At 48.6% G+C, this 18,439-nt stretch overlaps 1 protein-coding gene across 1 annotated transcript in view; it reads right to left on the bottom strand.

The window, feature by feature from the left end:
* NUP155 (nucleoporin 155) overlaps positions 1-18,439 on the bottom strand; it is a 1,628,423-nt gene that overhangs the window by 825,082 nt on the left and 784,902 nt on the right. The window contains exons 21-22 of the mRNA XM_069627148.1: positions 14,361-14,464; positions 13,588-13,721 (exon numbers count right to left, since the gene is read on the bottom strand). Of these exons, the coding sequence (XP_069483249.1) occupies positions 13,588-13,721; positions 14,361-14,464 (238 nt within the window). The remainder of the gene's footprint in view (positions 1-13,587; positions 13,722-14,360; positions 14,465-18,439) is intronic.

Consider the following 18,439-nt stretch of genomic DNA (forward strand, 5'->3'; position numbering starts at 1 on the left):
CTTCGTACAGGCCAATTGCCCTGTTGAACATAAATGCTAACCTTTATTCCAAGATCCTGGCCAACCGGCTGTTGCACATCCTTCAATCCATAATTCACCCCGATCAAACAGGCTTTATCCTGAACAGAGCGGCAGGGGACAATGTCAGGAGAACCCTGAACCTGGTAGACATCGCCCACCAAAACTCCCAGGGCCTTGCACTGATGGCCCTAGATGCTACAAAAGCATTCGACAGGGTAGACTGGTCATTCATGAAGCTCACCCTAGAGGCCTTTGGTCCATCTTTCTAGTCTATGATAATGGCCAAATATAAATCCCCCAAGACCCTCCTGAGGATCAATGGCTCCCTATCTACCCCGATCCCCATGACCTGTGGGACGAGGCAGGGCTGCCCACTATCACCCCTTCTCTTCGCGCTAACAATGGAGCCTTTTGCCCAAAGAATCAGACGGAATAAGCTCATCAAGGGTCCCCAGGTAGGGCCATCCCAACACAAAATTGCGTTATACGCAGACAACGTCCTTCTGACGCTCTCAGAACCCATCTCCTCAGCAAAACACGTCTTGGCGGAAATAGCTAACTTCGAGAAGGTCATCAGTTTCGCCGTCAACTTCTCTAAATCAGTAGCCTTGGACATCGGCCTCCACCGGGAGGAACAAGAGGCAATAACCAGGCTATGCCCGATCATATGGAAGAGACAAGCCATCCCCCTACCTGGGAGTTCACATTACAGCAAACCCAAGAGACACATACCAGGCAAACTTCCCCAGATTATTCCGAGAACTGGAAGGGAATCTGAAGTGCTGGTCCACTCAGGAAATCTCAATAATGGGACGGACCACAGCTGCCAAAATGAACCTGCTTCCGAGCTTCCTCTACGCTTGCTCCTCCCTCGCAGTGGCCATCCCAAATCCAGCTCTCCAGGATCTGCAGAAGAACATGCTGAAGTTCATATGAAGAGTCAAGAAGGCCAGAATCCCCCATAAAACTCTGGTTGGCAGCTCTAGACTAGGGGGACTGGGGGTTCCCCAACTCCGGGCCTATAGGGCGGCAGCACAGATAGCACACTGTTAGGCAGAAACCTGTGCAGTTCCCTTAGGGACCACTGCAAAAGGCTTAAGACTACAGGTGTTGGCAGTAAACCCAATTGGTAGCAGACTGTACCACCCAGATTTACCTGGTAGCTGTGGCTGAGCAGCCAGACTTCTCTCAAGAAGAGTTAGACAGTATATAGAGTATACAAGATAGGTACTAAAATACAGTAGCACAATCAAACACTGACCAGAGCTTTGGTATCAAAGTATATAATTATTTATTTAAAGACACACTTATAGAAACACTCCAGCACTATTATTGTAAGCAAGTTCAAAACACAGTCACTATTAATATATATACATCCCTTATTCCTTATTAGACAAGTCTTAGTTAACACCATTTATTTCCAGACAGAGGTGAGCGCTTAACTGAAGATGGCACTCCAATAAGTTACAAAAAAAGGGAGGGAAAAGGCAGAAATTAGAAAAGCACACAACACTAATACTTAAGAAGCACCCAGCAAGGCAGGAAAGTCAAAGTCTACTTGTGAGCAAAACGTTCAGAGGCCAGGCTCCCTCTTAGAGAGAGCAGAACACCAATGCGCCCAAGATCACACAGTTTAAGAGGCTTGAAAAAGTCTTGCAGAGAGTTCGAAAAGGAATAAGTTCAGCTCAGAAAAGTTCAGTTAGCCAGCCTAGGGTCAGCCCAGGTAATAAATCGAGTATTTAATAGACACCCCGTACAGACCGTTGCAAGGGAGGCTAGGCGGGCACAGTACCTTTAAGATGGAGAGGATCCTCCAGCGGGGGCAGTTGTTCCTGGCAGCGGGTGCAAGTCGCAGCGTCGTCCAGAGGAAGAGAAGATCTCGACTTGGAGGAAAGCTGAAGGTCGTTGAACTGCCAGGGAAGAAACCAGCCGCAGAGTTCTCCGGTTAAAATGTACTATCCTTTTATTCGCGGTAGTGGTTAATCGTGGTATCTCGGTTTCCGGGGTGCTTGGCACAGGCAAGGTGGCCACGAGATGATCCGGGAAGGCGGGCAAACTGGTTATCCCCACCAGTCAAAGGAAGAAGACTCCTCCGAATGAAGATCTCCTCTGTCGTCGGGAAAAGTGGTGAGGCGGTTCAGCAGGGCCCCACGGTTGGTGTCGTCATTGCAGGTCGGCTCAGCTTTTCCCTCTTCGGATTCTTTGGTCCTGTGGCGACTTCTCAAGTTCCAGTCCCCAAAGCCCTGCTTTTATGCAGAAAACCCCATTCATCAGTCCTAGCTGTCACTCAAACATGCTAAGTGGTGAGCCGGGCGGCTCACCACTGGGCCAATCATACAAAAGTGTGACTTGAGTTGCCGAGGCAACTCAGTCCAGGGTGCCTAAACCCCCCCTCCCACACATCCTGTAGACCCAGACAGAGTGGCACCACTTTTGGAGGCTTCTGTGTAGAAGTCCGCCAAAAAGTGGAACAAAGGGCTCGACTTGGGTTGGAGTTACAGAGGCGAAAACAAACGCCATTTTAAAACCGAGTTCTGGAAAAAAGACCCAACCGGGGAATAAATATTAAATAAATAACCCGGCGGTATCTTTAACATTGCACCAAAAAGTGGTGCGTTTAAAATGAATGGGAAAATCCCATAGGAAATATTCCGGTGAAATATTTCGCGTGGTAACCACTGCCACCAACCAGAAACTCGACGAGGGGGGACTGCACAGTGCCCCCTCGAAAAACAGACCCAGGGACAATCTAATTACCCCTACCAGTACTTCCACAGTATGAGGGTTTGTACTGGTTCTGCCTAGATGGGTGGAACTGGAGCAAGCTCAAATACCGCTCCCCTGCGATTTCTCCCACATATCCAGCCCTCCATGAGAGCACACTGGAAGACACTCTTGCTAACAACCAAACACACACTAAGCTTCTGGGACTGGGCCTTGAAACAAAAAGGGAATCCCAAGAGGACAAAGCCCACTCTCCCCAATCTTCCATAACCCAAACTTATCACCGGGGACGAACCCCCGTAACTTCCAGAACTGGATTGACAGCGACCTCGAGACACGAACAGCTATACGCCGTAAACATTCCCCGCACCTTTGAGCAATGCAAGGCAGTGTTCCAACTACAGGAAAGAGACAGATTTATTTACTGCCAACTCCGGCACTGGTGCTCGGACCCCCAGACCCTCCAGGCTGCCACTCGCCCTCTTACTCCCCTTGAACTGACGCTTAAGGACCTACCATCCCGGGGCAGGATCTCAACCCTGTACAGACGCTTCCTGGGGGACTTCGTAAGTGCAAGAACGCGATGCATGGCCCAATGGGAGGCCGACCTGGGTCACCCGATTGACGACCAGACCTGGGTGGACATCTGGACATGTACCCACTCCTCATCTACCTGTGTTACCAATAAAGAATGTGCATATAAGCTCATGCTGTGATGGTACTACCCCCCCTTAGACTACACTACATGAACCCACGGGTGGACACTTCCTGCTGGAGAGGATGCCCCCAGCCTGGCTCCTTCTTCCACATGTGGTGGGCCTGCCCAAAGATCCAGCAATTCTGGGAACGGTGCCTGGCGACGATCGAACAAATTACCGGGATGACACTCCCCCTGGAACCCGAAACGGTCGTTCTGGGGGTCCCAACCCCCAGGGTATACCCCCTCTCCAGAAACAGAGCGAAATTAGTAACGCAATGCCTCCTGCAAGGCAAAACTGTGCTAGCCCGCTTCTGGAAGTCCCTGGACGGCCCGTGCATGGCCCACTGGTGGGGAAAATTATGGGACATCCTGATCGTGGAAAAAGTGACCGCGGCAAGGGCAGGAGTCCTGCACCGCTTCCAGAATGTCTGGGCCCCAGTGTGGACTACGACCAGCGATTTCCCGCCTTAACATTTAAACCGCTCAACACTCGATGGGTCCTGAAGGATCAAGAGCCTACCTGAATGGCGAGGGCAGCAGACAGTCCCACGGAGCAGAGAGCTGGGGGGAGGGAGCTGGGGACCAGAGGGGGGAGGGAGTATAAGCTAAAGGGAATTGTCAAAAAGGATTAAAATCCTCATGAAATGTTGTATGTAAATTGTCCTGCCTTAGTTTAAAATAAACATTTTTTTTTTTAAAAGAGTAGGCTACAAAAAACTGGTTGGTTTTTCTGTATTACGCCGCTCTTTCTACATAAAGCGTAACGCTCTCTTAAGGTCCAACCAGTGAAATGGGTCCGCCTCCCTGGAGGGATGCGAAGGTGGAAAGAACACCAGAAGATCTATCCCCTGAGAAAGATGGAATTCTGACATCAACTAAGCAAGATCCCTGGTCTCACTTTAAGGGATACTTTCTCAGAAAAAAGCAAATAAAGGGTGGTTTGCAAGAAAGGGCCTGTAACTAGTGGACCTGTCTGGACGAATAGATGGCAACCAGAAAAGCAATGGTAGAAGGCACAGAGAAGAAGGATGTAACGGCTCAAAGGGAGCCGCCATAAGGATTGTGAGAACCAGGTTCTAATCCCAATCAGTGACAACAAAAGGAACAGATGGAAACTTATTCACAATACCCTTATGGAATTGGGCCGTAACTGGAATTGTGAAGAAAGATCCTTGATCCAGGGACTTTAACACAAAGCCAAGTATCCATTGACAATGGTAACTTGAAGGCCGGACGAGGCCAGTGACAAAAGGAACTCCATCCCTGTAGTGGTGGGGCAAGATATAAATTCAATCTCGCTGTTCGCAGCACCAAACCTCAAATCTTCTCAACCCAGCACACGTACAATCTTGTGGATGGCCTCTGTGCCACCAGAAGCACCTCGAGTACCTCCTCAGAGAAGTCCTAGCCATATTTCCTCCTCTCAAGAGCAATGAATGTAGGTTGAGGCATTTCTGGTATCAGGTAGCGCACCCGACCTGACTGGAATAAAACATCTGGGCGGCGAGGAAACCGGCAATGTGGGCAGATGGACAAGTCCAGGAGGCCAGAGTACCTGGTCCTCCTTGCACAATCTGGGGCGAACAAGATCACTGTTGCTTGGAACCTCATCAACCTCCTGAGAGCACCGGGGGATGACTGGAATCAGAGGGAAGGCATAGTGAAGAGGGAAGGACCAATCCACCATAAATGCACCCCCTAGCGCACGGTTCGCTGGGAATTCCCTCCAACAAAACTGTTTGCACTTTCTGTTGAACTCGGTGGCAAATAGATCCACCGCTGGGGTACCCCAGAGAGAGAAGACATACTATAGGACTTCCTGGCACACTTCCAACTCATGTGAGACTGTGCTCTGCCTTCTCAAAACATCAACCAAACTGTTCTCTGTCCCTACTCAGTGAACTGCTGAGACCAGATCTGGTTCTCCAATAACCAGAAACACAGCTGCTTGGATTCTCTGCAATGGGGGAGGTAGCGCACCCCACCCTGCTTGTTCAGGTAGTGTATGGCCACCATATAGTCCGTCAAGATCAGGACATGTTTCCTCTTCAGAAACCGAGCAGACACCTTCAGGGCTAACCTGATGGCTCGCAACTCCAGCCTGCTGATCTGCCAAATGACTTCCATTGCGGATCAAATACAGCTCATCTGCAAGTCGCTGCAGTGAGCACCGCAACCCTTCAGGGACGCATCTGTGACTACTCGGACCCGAAACCAGAAGGGTTTCCCAGCTAGCATATTGCTGCTGCTAGCCCACCAAGAAAGGTAGTCGACTACAGACCTGGACACCTTGAGGCGGTCCCTTCAAAGAACAGAGGAATGGGACCACTGACCTCGGAGGAACCATTCAAAGGATTGCATCTGCAGCGTGGCCTATGGCACTAAAAAATATACAGGAGGCCTAAGAGGCAGAGGGAGGATGGCGCAGGTAGGGTGGCGTGGTCCTGGAACAACTGTACCATATGTGCAATGCTGGCGACTCTCTCCCTGGGCAGAAAAGCCTTCCCTGCACGAGTGTCTAGAACTGCTCTGATGACCTGGAGCCTCGGAGTGGGTGTTGTGTGGGACGTCTGCAAGTCCATAGAGAAGCCCACCCTGTGGAGTAGTGAACAGGTATCCCCCCAGATGAGACAAGACCTGCTCCGCCGACTTCCCTCAGATCAGGCAGTCGTCCAGGTATGGGAACACATGGACAATGGATCTCCTGAGGTAAGCCGCAACTACCACCATGAAACTGGTGAAGACACTATGCAGGGGTCAACCTAAAGGGAAGCACCTGAAACTGAAAGTGCTTGTCCCCTTTGAGACACCTGTGCTTTTGATGCATCGGCACATTAAAGTAAGCGTCCTGAAGATCTATGGACACCAGCCAGTCCTGTAACTCGAGAGCATGGAGAATCTCTCTGATTACCGCCATCCTGAATTTGACCCTCCTCAGGAACTTGGTTAAGGCCCTGAGGTCCCAGATGGAACTGAGACCTCCCTTTTTTGGGAACCAGGAAAAATACTGGGAATACCAGCCCGACCCTCTTTGCTTGGGCAACTCATCTTTCACAGCACCCTTCAAAATGGCTTGCATTTCTTCCTGGAGCTCCTGTTACAGTTGGCAAGGAGGCAGTGGGGATCTGCCCAGAAGTTTTCTTAAGAAAGGCAGGCAATGACCCCACCGTACGAGCTGCAGGGCCCAGGCATTGGAGGTAATCTTCTGCCACTGGGTCCAATGCTCGGTCAGCCACCCTCCAATCGGAGAGTGGTGAAGGGGAAATCAAAGAGGCTTTGAGGACGGAGACACCCCTGCCGCTGCAGTTGCTGTCTGCCGACCTCCAGAGGCACCTCTGTGCCTTCCGGAGAACGAGAAATGCCTTGACCCGTCTTGCAGGAGCTGAGCCTTCCTGCCATAGGAGACGTAGCACCTGTAGTCTCTACCCATCGAAGCGAAACTGAAGGCAGTTGAGCAGGCTGCTGCGCAGCTAGGACCAGTGACTTTGCAGCAAGCTTGGACTCCTTGAATTTCTCCAATGAGTCATCGGCCTTTGGCCCGTAGAAATTCACCCCATCAAAAGCAATGTCCAACAATTGATTCTGGACATTGAGTGAGAACCCTGAGGAATGCAGGTAGGCCTACCTACTAAGGACCATAGCCGATTCCATCAACCGACCAACACAGTGTCACGTCCAGGCACGTTTGCAAGAACTGTCTGGCTACCTCATTCCGGCATTTGTCTCCTTCAACGCCAAGTTCCCGGAGGAGAAAATCTTTTTCGCTAGGGCTTCTACTTTCCTGCCCTCCCTATCTGTAGCCAAATTCGATATTGAAGTAGCAGCCCTGGTGGACACAGTGTCCTCCTGAACAACCAGACCTTCCAGTGTGGGGTGACAGGATAGAAAAGAGGGGTCTCCCCTTGTCTGCCTATATTTCTTTGCCAGGTCTGAATGAACCGTAGGAATGGTACAGAGGCATTGCAATAAGGTGATGATAGGGTCAGAGATAGCTGGATTGAAAAGCATAGCCCTTTCTGTGGTAGGAACTTTATCAAGAATGTCCATAAATTCAAAGCCCTAGACCTGCACGGCGGGGGTACTTAAGCCCAAGGTCTCAACTACTCTGTCAACCAGAGCCCTGAACTTTGATTGTGTATGGGCATAGGGGTTGGCCTGCTGCATTTCGATGTCTGGAGAAGTTTCCAGCCCACTGGCATTGTGCAGCCCCTCTGCCAAGGCCATCAGGTCCGCCTGGTCGGTAAAATAGTCAGTACCACCAGTTCCTGAATAAATGGGATCGACAACGCCTTGGTTTTCGTCCTCGGCGCAGAAGATGTCCGCTATTGACCCGAAGAAGTCTGATCAAGACAACAGTATACAAGACATCGAGGGTATGGCGATCAGCACAGACAAAGTTCTGGGTGCCGGTGGCACCTCGTGATTGGGATCTGAGGCCCATGGAAAGGCCCTGGCGTCAAAGCCTGGACAGATTTGCTCGGCAGCGAGACAGAAGGCCCACCTGAGGCCATTGGAATCAGTGCTACCTTGAGGCCGGAATTACAGGGTGCCGCTGGAGGTACCGGAGCCTGCTGTATCGGGGGCTCACCCGCACCCACAGCTGCCTTTTTAAACATGGCTAACATGTGGGTGTTAGGGAGAATTCTCTGTTAAGGCTAATTTCCCAAACCTAGTGAGTCCCCCAGCAGCTTTGCTGGATTTTTGGGGTTTCTTTTTTTCTCCTGCTAAGAGTGAGACTCTTTTTCTCCCACTCAGACAGGTTTTGAGATATCCTTTGACTTTGAAATATGTTTTATGGGCTATGGGGTCTTTTACTCCATAGAGTTTCATGTGGTTTTTGGTAAGTGTGTTACACAGCACCCTCAGTGCAGTAACAGAGGGGTGTCATAGTGACCCCCAAACAGACTCCATACCCTGGGACTGACTGACTGTCTCCCAGGGCATGTAAAGTCACCATTGACTTCACTAGTCTTAAATTGGAAACAAAACCAGTACAAACCATCATATTGTGGAAGTACTGGTAGGGGTAATTAGATTGCCCCTGGGTCTGTTTTTCGAGGGGCCACTGTGCAGTCCCCCCTCGTCGAGTTTCTGGCTGGTGGCAGTGGTTACCACGCAAAATATTCCACCGGAATATTTCCTATGGGAGTTTCCCATTCATTTTAAAAGCACCACTTTTTTGGTGCAATGTTAAAGATTCCGCCGGGTTATTTATTTAATATTTATTTCCCGGTTGGGTCTTTTTGCCAGGACTCGGTTTTAAAATGGCGTTTGTGTTCGCCTCTGTAACTCCAACCCAAGTCGAGCCCTTTGTTCCACTTTTTGGCAGGCTTCTACACAGAAGCCCCCAAAAGTGGTGCACCTCTGTCTGGGTCTACAGGATGTGTGGGAGGGGGGGTTTAGGCACCCTGGACTGACTTGCCTCGGCAACTCAAGTCGCACTCTTGTGTGATTGGCCCTGTTTAAATGTTAAAGCATGTTTGAGTGACAGCTAGGACTGATGAATGGGGGTTTTCTGCATAGAAGCAGGGCTTTGGGGACTGGAACTTCAGAAGTCGTCACAGGACCAAAGAATCCGAAGAGGGAGAAGCTGAGCCGACCTGCAACACCACCACCACCGGTGGAGCCCTGCTGAACCGTCTCACCACTTCCCAACGACAGAGAAGATCTTCATCCCGGAGAGTCTTCTTCCTCTGAACTAGTAGGGATAACCAGTTCGCCCTCTTTTCGCCTTCCTGGATCATCTCGTGGTCGAATCGCCCGTGCCAAGCGCCCCGGCGGCCGGATAGCCACGCTTCACCACTACCGCGAATAAAAGGGTAGTACCTTTCAACCGGGAAACTCTGCGGCTGGTTTCTTCCCTGCAACGACCTCCAGCTTTCCTCCAGGTCGAGATCTTCTCTTCCCCTGGACGAAGCACCGAGTTGCACCCGCTGCCAGGAACAACTGCCCCCGCTGGAGCTTTCTCACCATTTCAGGTACTGAGTCCCGTCTGGTCTCCCTTGCAACAGACTGTTCAAGGTGTCCCGTAAATCCTTGACTTTCGATCCTGAGGTGACTTGGGACCTGCTAACTAACTTTTTCTGAACTGATCCAACCCTTTTTGAACTATCTGCAACGACTCTTTAAAGTACTATTCAACTGTGATCTTGGACACATTCCGCCTTGCTCTCTCCAAGAGTGGGCCTGGCCTATGACTTTCTTGCTCCTCAATAGACTCTGCCTTTTCTGACTTGCTCTGGTTCTTTTAAAGTGTTGGTTTTGTGTATTTTCCTAATTCTGCCTTTTTAACTAACTTATTGGAGTGCCATCTTCGGTTAAGCGCTTACCTCTGTCTGTAAATAAGTGGTGTTTTAACTAAGACTTGTTCAATAAGTAATCAGGGATGTATATATACTAATAGTGACTGTGTTTGAACTTGCTTGCCATATTAGTGTTAGTGTATATTACAAAGTGTGTTTTTAAATAAATAATTATATACTTTTATACCCAAGCTCTGGTCAGTGTTTGCTTGTGCTACTGTATTTTGGTACCTATCTTGTATACTCTATATACTGTCTAACTCTTCTTGAGAGAAGTCTGGCTGCTCAGCCATAGCTACCAGATAAATCTGGATGGCACAGACTGCTACCAATTGGGTTTACTGCCAATACCTGTGGTTTTAAGCCTTTTTCAGTGGTCCCTAAGGGAACTGCACAGGTTTCTGCCTAACAGTGGGACTTTAAGTCCTCGCATTTTTGTCTGGATGTCGACCCTGTCAATGACTTACCACGTTCTGACGAGGAGTCAGAGTAGCGTCGGTGGCATCTCTTCTTTTTATGTGAGGACTAGTCACTCCAAGAGTGGAATCTCTTCGTGGCCTTGCAACGGTGCCCATCCTCCTCAGGAGTGGGGGTCTTCCATTTTGGCCTCCAATGACTGATCTGTTGACCGCGACAGTTGATTGGACGGCGGTTAGCCCACCGCGAGCTTAGCTGCCCGCTCCCATACGTGCTTTCAGTTCATCTTGTAATGCTCACCTGATTCCCGTAGAGGCGCCGGTCTTGACTGGGCGTATACCGTATCTTCAAAGGTGATGTGTAACACACGGCTGGCTCTTTGGGCTGGACCTCTGTGCACTGTATGTCTGACTCGAAGGGTAAGATGTCTGCAGATAGAAAATATGGGATTAAGGAACTGGGTTATTGAATGTATCTCTCTTCTTCCCTTTCTCTTCTCCTGTAGAACCCCAAAGGTTAACGCTCTCACCTTAGGTAAGTGAACGCCGTGCTCTCCATCTGCCTTGGGGCAGGGTGCTGTAACCAGTTTCTTCACTGGATAAGGGGAGCAGGCCTCTTGACTTCAGAAGACTGCTGTCCGTCGTTTACTGCACGAACGGTACGTTTCGAGTAATTCTAATGTCTTTAAAGTCTTTAGTAATGATGTTTCTTGTTTTGCAGGGTTCCGCCGATGGCGGATGACGGGCTGAAGTGAGTTGAAGATGGAGCCCGTGCGATGAATAGAAGCGCCTGGAAGCACGTAAGTAAGCGCTTGTTGCCTGCTTCACGATGCGCTCTAACTGTCTTTTTATTTTGCAGGTACAAGTTCGGAGCGGCTGCAGGGTGCCGGAATACCTACTGGTTTAGATGTGGAAAGGAGTAATGGCACGTGAGTATTAAAGTTCCCCAATGTCTTTAAACGCACCTTGTTTTGTCTTTCAGATGCGGGATGCAGTGCCGAAGGCCTCCGGAGCGTGCAAAGAGTTGGTAAGCTTCTGTCTTTCAGATGCCGGAATGCAGTATGAAGACCTCCGGAGCGCACGAAGAGTAGGTAAGCCTTTGTCTTTCAGATGCCGGAATGCAACGCGAGGCGTTGGTGACAGCCGATGGACCAGGTAAGTGAAGAGCTGTCACTGAAGACCGTAATGCTAACCTGTTCTTTCTTGTCTTTATAGGTGTTGCTGAAGACTGGATTCAGGATGGTAAGCCTTTTTCCTTAGGCCCAGGATCAGATGCAGAAGACACGATGAGCGTTCTACTGCAGAGGATGCAGAATAACGCAAAGCAAGATTCATCCATCGGGTGTGGTTTAAATAGCCTCCTGTAGTGCTTAGTTGTCTCCTTCCACAGCCACGCCTAGGTAAGAAAAGAGTTCCTGCTTTCCAGAAGAGTTCCAGTGTTCTGAATCTAGGGAGTGGCTCCTGCCCCACCCAACAGGAAAAGTAGTTCCAAACAGAAGAGGATCAGAGGCTCAACTGGCAGGCAAGTAAGCAGCATGGTCTGCTGCAGGTAAGTCCACCCAAGCATTATGAGCCCGGCGCTTCCAGTGCTGGGACTGGGCATATTTATGAGCCTGGTGCCACTGGCGCCAGGACTGGGTCCAAAAGGTCCCAATTGGGACTGGTTGGCACTCGGAACCTGGGTTATGGATCTGCTTCCAAGGGAGTTGGGAAAACCCTGACCTTTTGGAAGCAGAGATCATGACACATCTTGCCGCAAGGTGAGCAACCCTCAGTGTGGTGACCCGTGCCAAGGCACCACACACATTTATCATGCTGGTCGGCCACAAACACTGGACGAGCTGCAATCGGAGCAGTGCTTAAAGCCTGAGAACCGGAGTGCGGAAATGGTCGCTCACGATGACAAATGTCAAAAAATATCAAGTGAAATCGAGAGATCAACGAACGATGGTGTTCTTCACAAGAAGCATGCTGAAAGCATGGAAAAAAGGAACTGAGGTACGGGGCATTGTGACGCAGCATATGTATGACGCCCAATGTCATGTCCAGAGCAGACAATTGGTCACAGAGTCAAGGCGGCTCGACGATCAACAGCCGGGTCGAGGTCCACTACGACCGCCTGTCAAAGTCTTTCCAAGCAGCTTAAGCTGGAAAGGGATATCTATCCGACAAGGAATCTGCGGGAGAAAGGCAATCCATTGAAACCTCTTAATCTTATGGGCGGCCTGCCTTCCCAGACATACTTAATTCCAGGGGTGGAGAAATCGACTTTGAAGGTGGTCTACATAGCGCCAGTTAAGCCGAGCCTTCAGGTTCATTGACTGGCATGAGTCCCTATATACCACAAACAAGAGTCCCTATATACCACAAACAAATGTTGTGCAAACCAATAATGGTCATCTGGGAGCTGCAATCTTGGCTGCGCTTTAATTCTGAAGGCTTGGGTCCAAATATGACAAAGGAAAAAATAATTAGACTACCAACTGTGTTCTGATAAGCTTGCAGAGCACCACAAACAAGGAACTGAGATCTGAGGGCATAGTGCAAGCTATAAATACAATTACTGACATTCCGTCTGGAGTCTAGGAGTGAGGGGGTTGAGGCACGGAAGAATAGAGGAAACTGCAGTGAGCCACACCACATGCTCCGTTGAAATCGTTTTACCAGCTAGAACTTAGGAGAATAGCAAGGAAGGAAGGAAGGAAGGAAGGAAGGAAATGCAATCCGCTGAATGGGAAGGAAGGAAGGAAGGAAGGAAGGAAGGAAGGAAGGAAGGAAGGAAGGAAGGAAGGAAGGAAGGAAGGAAGGAAGGAAGGAAGGAAGGAAGGAAGGAAGGAAGGAAGGAAGGAAGGAAGGAAGGAAGGAAGGAAGGAAGGAAGGAAGGAAGGAAGGAAGGAAGGAGACTGACTGCGAAGCTGAATACCCGGACATCACATGCTCCTGTTGCACTTGTTTAATCAGATTTTTAGAATCAGAACTGTTGGCAGATTCTGAGAGGTTTCCTTATTTCAATGAACCAGAAACACTGATGTCTAGCCAAACTATATGGGTAGAGTGGATGAGCAGCAGGGCTTAGACTGAGGAGGGCGTGAGTGTGGTGAAGGGTACAGTTAAGCACACACAGAGCACTCTTAATACAAGTTAGGCACAATTTATACAAATACAGTTATTTAGTTAAGCCTTAAAACAAACTCAAACGATAAACCATTGGCAAGTAACACACTAGGGGCTGAGTGCCATTTAAGTCAGAGGTTCCAATAAAAGTTTTATCAGAAGGCTGGGAGCCTCTTTAGGAAGATTAAACAAGTGTGTCTTGAGCCAACGGGTAGTTTGTGAGATTTCCAAATTGCAACCATTCAACTGCATTCCGTAAAGGCACAAAGCTTAATGAAAATATGTTAACAAAAGATATGTTGTGTAATACCTTCTGAAGATCCCCCACAATAACACTGAACTGATGTTCACAAAGCAGTTTCCATAAGGCCAATGCCTGGCATGTTTTACGTACAAGCTGCTGTATCCACTGAAGTGAAATTTTCTCATTTAACTGAGCCTCTGCTGTAATATAAAAAGATAATATTGTTTACTCTACTCTTGTAACTCAATAGCATATAGAAATAGGTGGCAATAAATCAAAACAATTAGATATTAAAATAACTTAATCAACAGTATTAATGCATCTATTTCATAGTTGATACCAGTCTTCAAAAATGTTATAATTAATCTAACCTTGTAGCTAGCTTTCAAATAGTGTCAACACTGAGATATTTAAGTATGTTGGATTTGAATCAAATTAAAAGAATGAGAAGTTACTTCATTCACCCCTCATTTAGGATATCAGGATATAGATTTCCTGTTTGACCCTGTGATGCAGCAGCATCCAAGTAAATCATGTTTCTTTGTACCTTCTTAATTTATTCTTTGTGCCATTAGGAAGCGTATATCACACATACAAGTATATATGTAATAATAAGGGTGGGGCGACGCACAGTAAGCCCTGTGCCCTCCTACACACCCCAACAGTCGGAGCCCCTCCCAAATCTCCCCCATCATAACTTTATTTCTGGTTTTTCACTGTGGGCCTCCACAGAGAAAGTGGTAGACCAAAATGGGACATGTGAAAAGATTAAATAATGTATGCCTCTAAGGTCGGTTTCTCTTAGTTCAGAAAATGAAATCTTATGAACATTTTCTTACTGTGGTACTTCCTCTGGAGCTCTTGTTGTGCTTGCTGAGAACTTCCTACATCAGGGCGAATGAATCCCAGTAGTCTCTGCTGCATGTTGGCAGGAGTACTAAAGCTGCCATTTTAAAAATACCAACAGTAATTATTGTACACGGTGCAATGTTTATAGGAAAAAAAGAAAATATTGCAACAATGTTACTCAGTCTTTTCCTTCAACCTCAGAATATATCCTCAAAGAAAGAACTTCAGCATTGACGTAAATAACATTTATGCCATTTTGAGCGTACCAACCAGAACAATCCAACAAACTATAAATAAATATGCCATCACTATTTCTTATGAATTGCAGCTTGTTTAAAGTATCTCTATGATGTTCACTGCCAGAACCTCTATTTGATGTGAGTGATACAAAAGGTTTTTATTAAACATTTGGTGTTGTGCGGTGTAAAGACAAGGTTGCAGCCGTGCACATCACCTTAATTGGTACTCATTAGGTCTGTGCTCGATCGTTGGCTACGGACGCGATGTCTGATATGTACCACGTTACTACACCCCATACCTCAGTTACTCCCTTTTCTCCCCAGAGCTCAACCGCTGCAGTGGAAAACAGTGAGCGGAATGAGGGCGAAACAGCCCATAAGTGGTTAACAATAACAGACTTCCCAGTGGGAAGAAACACTCCTGGAAAAAAATGTTTTTTTATTGGTTTGAGAAAACATTTGGCATGTCAGACAGAAAACTGTCACTATGACCATCAACAGGTATCTAATCACTAAATATAGGTACACTCCCGCTGCCAACACTTTGAGCAGGGATGGATGGGAGGGGAGATGAAGAATCTGCGGGACAAGAATCCATATATGGTATATGAGTCATTTATAATGCGCCTGTACACAAGTGTTCTTAGAAGTGACAAAACAAGGTAGGGGAACAGATAGGGCATTACAACGATCTTGCTAGGCCTTGTGTCATTCAGATCGTGCAGGAAGTGCAGCCGGTGGAGCCCGCTATGAGAAATGCAAGGGGTGGGGCAGGGCGACTGGAGTGCGCGGAGGGCTGGAGGCAGTGCAGGTGCTTGCAGGTCGTAGAGGAAGCCTGGTGCCCGTTGAGTTCAGAGGGTAGCCAGGCAACCAGCTAGCACAGCAGACAGGTGGTCAGCAAGCGGAAGCGAACAGGTCTTGAGCGGCTTCCGTATCCTGAGGTGGTCCTGCTACAGTTTGAGCAGGGCAGGGAGGCCATTCCAGAGTGAGGCCCCTGCAGAGGAGAAGGATCTACCTCCAGTTCTCTGCCTGGAGAAGCGTCTGACCGTTAGAGTTAGAGGTATTTGAGCAAAGGGCTTAAGAAGGAAGAAGTTTAGGAACAGAGTGTTTGATGTAAGGCGTGCTCTGGCCCCAGACAGCCTTTAGACAATGCAGAGGGTCTTGAACTTGATCCTTGCATCCACCGGGTGCCAGTGGAGAGATGACAGGGCTGGAGAGATACAATCCCACAGATTGAGGCCAAGTCTTGCAGTCCTGTTCTGGAATGGTCGCAAAGGGTGGAGAGTAGAGGAAGGCAGGTTGAGATAGACGCTGTTGCAGTAGTCCAGTCTAGAGACAACCAGGGCTCTAGAGATTTTGAACTTCTGGGGAAAGTGAGAAAATGAAGAATACCTCTGAGGAGGTGCAGCTGATAGTGGGACTTCAAGAGGAGCATGATGTGAGGGGAGAAGGCAAGGTGTAGTCGAAGAAGACCCCAAGGTTTTTTGCCTCACATTAAGGTGCAGGGAGAGGGCCCAAGGAGGTGGGCCAGAGTGAAAGAGGGGAAAGCGGGAGCAGGGGGTCCCAATGAGGAGGATCTCTGTCTTGCTGACATTGGGGAAAGAGATCGTTGCAGGCACACCATTCCTGAATCGCGCAAAGGAGGAGTATGTTAATTACCTGAAACTTCTGTTCTCCAGCATTGGTATCTTTCTTAGACTCACATACTGTGAATATACACTGTCACGCTGGGAAACCTCTGTTACTTTTTGATTCCCTTTGGCCTAGGCAAGAAGAACCTAACTTTTGTAGCCTAAAACCCTTATGATGGGTGTTTTTGGCCCCTACCAATGGTACCTCAAGTAGCTCTAGACCAGACCCTCCTATTCCCCTCCAATTCTAACCCCGTGCAACCAGGTGTCCCTGGGGTGTGAGGGGTCTTACCTGACGGGGCAGAAGGAGGGTGCATGTGAATCTATGAAAGATACCAAATGCTGGAGAACAGGAGTTACACATATAAGAAATGTACTCTTTCTCCAGCATTGGATCTTTCATAGACTATGTAGCAGTATATAGACATAGGAGGTGCACAAAGGGAACAATAAACCTGCACCCGCATATGTTACCGCAAATCCATAGGATCATACCTCACTGGAACAGGAGTTGCAGGACTGCTTTCCCTGTCTGCACTTACTCTGCATGCTGGTTCTGTAGGCAGTAGTGCCTTGTGAATGTATGGAGCACTGACCAGGTGGCCGCTTGGCAGATGTCTGATCGGAACCCCCGATCACCATGCCGCTGAAGCCGTTGTAGCTCTTGTATAATATGCATTTGGGGGAGCCTAGACAATCGCAGATGCTTTGACTGGATAGAGCATTGCCTTTTTCGTGGAGTCATACGCCACGAAAAGCTGCTTTGAGCTCCTGAAGGACTGTGTCCTGTCAATGTAGTATTTCAGCACTCACTTGAGTTCGAGCGAATGTAAAGCCACCTCTGCCGGTGACGAGTGTTTGCTAAAGGAAACTGTCAAGGAAACTGGAATTTTTGTGCAAATCCGTAGGCACTTTAAGAACGAACCACAGATTGGTCATGACAACTACCCTGTCCTTTTGGAACCGTATGTATGGCTGGTTGATGGTGAGGGCCTGTAGCTGTCACCCTCCTAGCTGACGTTATAGCCACCAGGAAGGTGACTTTCCAGGACGAGTAACTCGGCTTGTTCATGAGCCCTGAGAGCACAGCAGCGATGCTACATTCTGATATTCGCCTTACTGGTGGAAAACCTCTGAAGAGGACTTGAGAAAATGTTTCACACGTCTGCGTCCGTAGAGGGCGATGCCCTTCTCCCGCCTGGTTTATCTTGAGATGGCCACCAAGTGCACTTTAACAGAGTTGTGGGCAAGGCCCTGTTTGGCTAGGCCTAGCAGGTATGGCAATATTTGCACTGACGTTACCTGGAATAGGTTGAGTCTAACTTGGTGTTGTTGACCTTGTGTTTCCACCACCTGCAAAACCGCTTCCACTTTAGACGGTATGATTTGTTACTGGCAGAAGCCCTAGCCGCCTCCAAAAACTGTCTACACTCTTGAGGTATATGCAGGCTTCCGAACTCCATGAAGTCGTGAGCCACACAGTCAGGCACATTGACAGAAGGTTGTGGTGCTGAATCTTTCCTTTGCCCTGTGTTATGATGTCTAGTTGATTGCTGAGTCGAATGGGTTTGTCCCTTGAGAGTTGGACTACCTCAGAGCATCAGGTGTGGCGGGGCCAGTCTGGCGCAATAAGAATCACTTTGCCGGAGTGCTGCTTGATTGTTTGCATCGTCTTGAGCAGGATTGGGAACTGCGGGAATGCATATGCGAAGAGGCCGTCCCACGGAAAAGCAAACAAGTTCCCAATCAAGCCCTTTTAGGGCATCCTGATTGCATATTTGACACACTACCCGATGTGGATTGTGTCAAATAGGTCTACTGTTGTCCGACCCCGCCGTTGGAACAGTGATTGGAGTGTTGCCAAGTCGAGTTCCCACTCGTGGTTTTGGGACAGTTGCCTGCTGAGGCTCTCCGCCATCTGATTGTGGATCCACAGTAGGTGGAATGCTTGAATGCTGATTCTGTGGGCTATGGCCCAGTGCCATGTTAATTAAACTTCCCTGAACAATGTTTTGGATCTTTTCCCTCCCTGCTTCTGCAGGTAATACATTGTGGTGGTGTTGTCCCGGAGGACTTTGACTGTTTGGTTTCATAAAATTGGGAGAAGAGACTTGCGTGCCCATTGGACCGCTCTCAGTTGAAGTACGCTTATAGGTAGAGATATATTCTGGGGCATCCACAGTCCTCTAAACATGTAGT

This window comes from Ambystoma mexicanum, chromosome 6p, assembly GCF_040938575.1.
Source record: "Ambystoma mexicanum isolate Mex_15411 chromosome 6p, UKY_AmexF1_1, whole genome shotgun sequence".
Lineage (NCBI taxonomy): Eukaryota > Metazoa > Chordata > Amphibia > Caudata > Ambystomatidae > Ambystoma > Ambystoma mexicanum.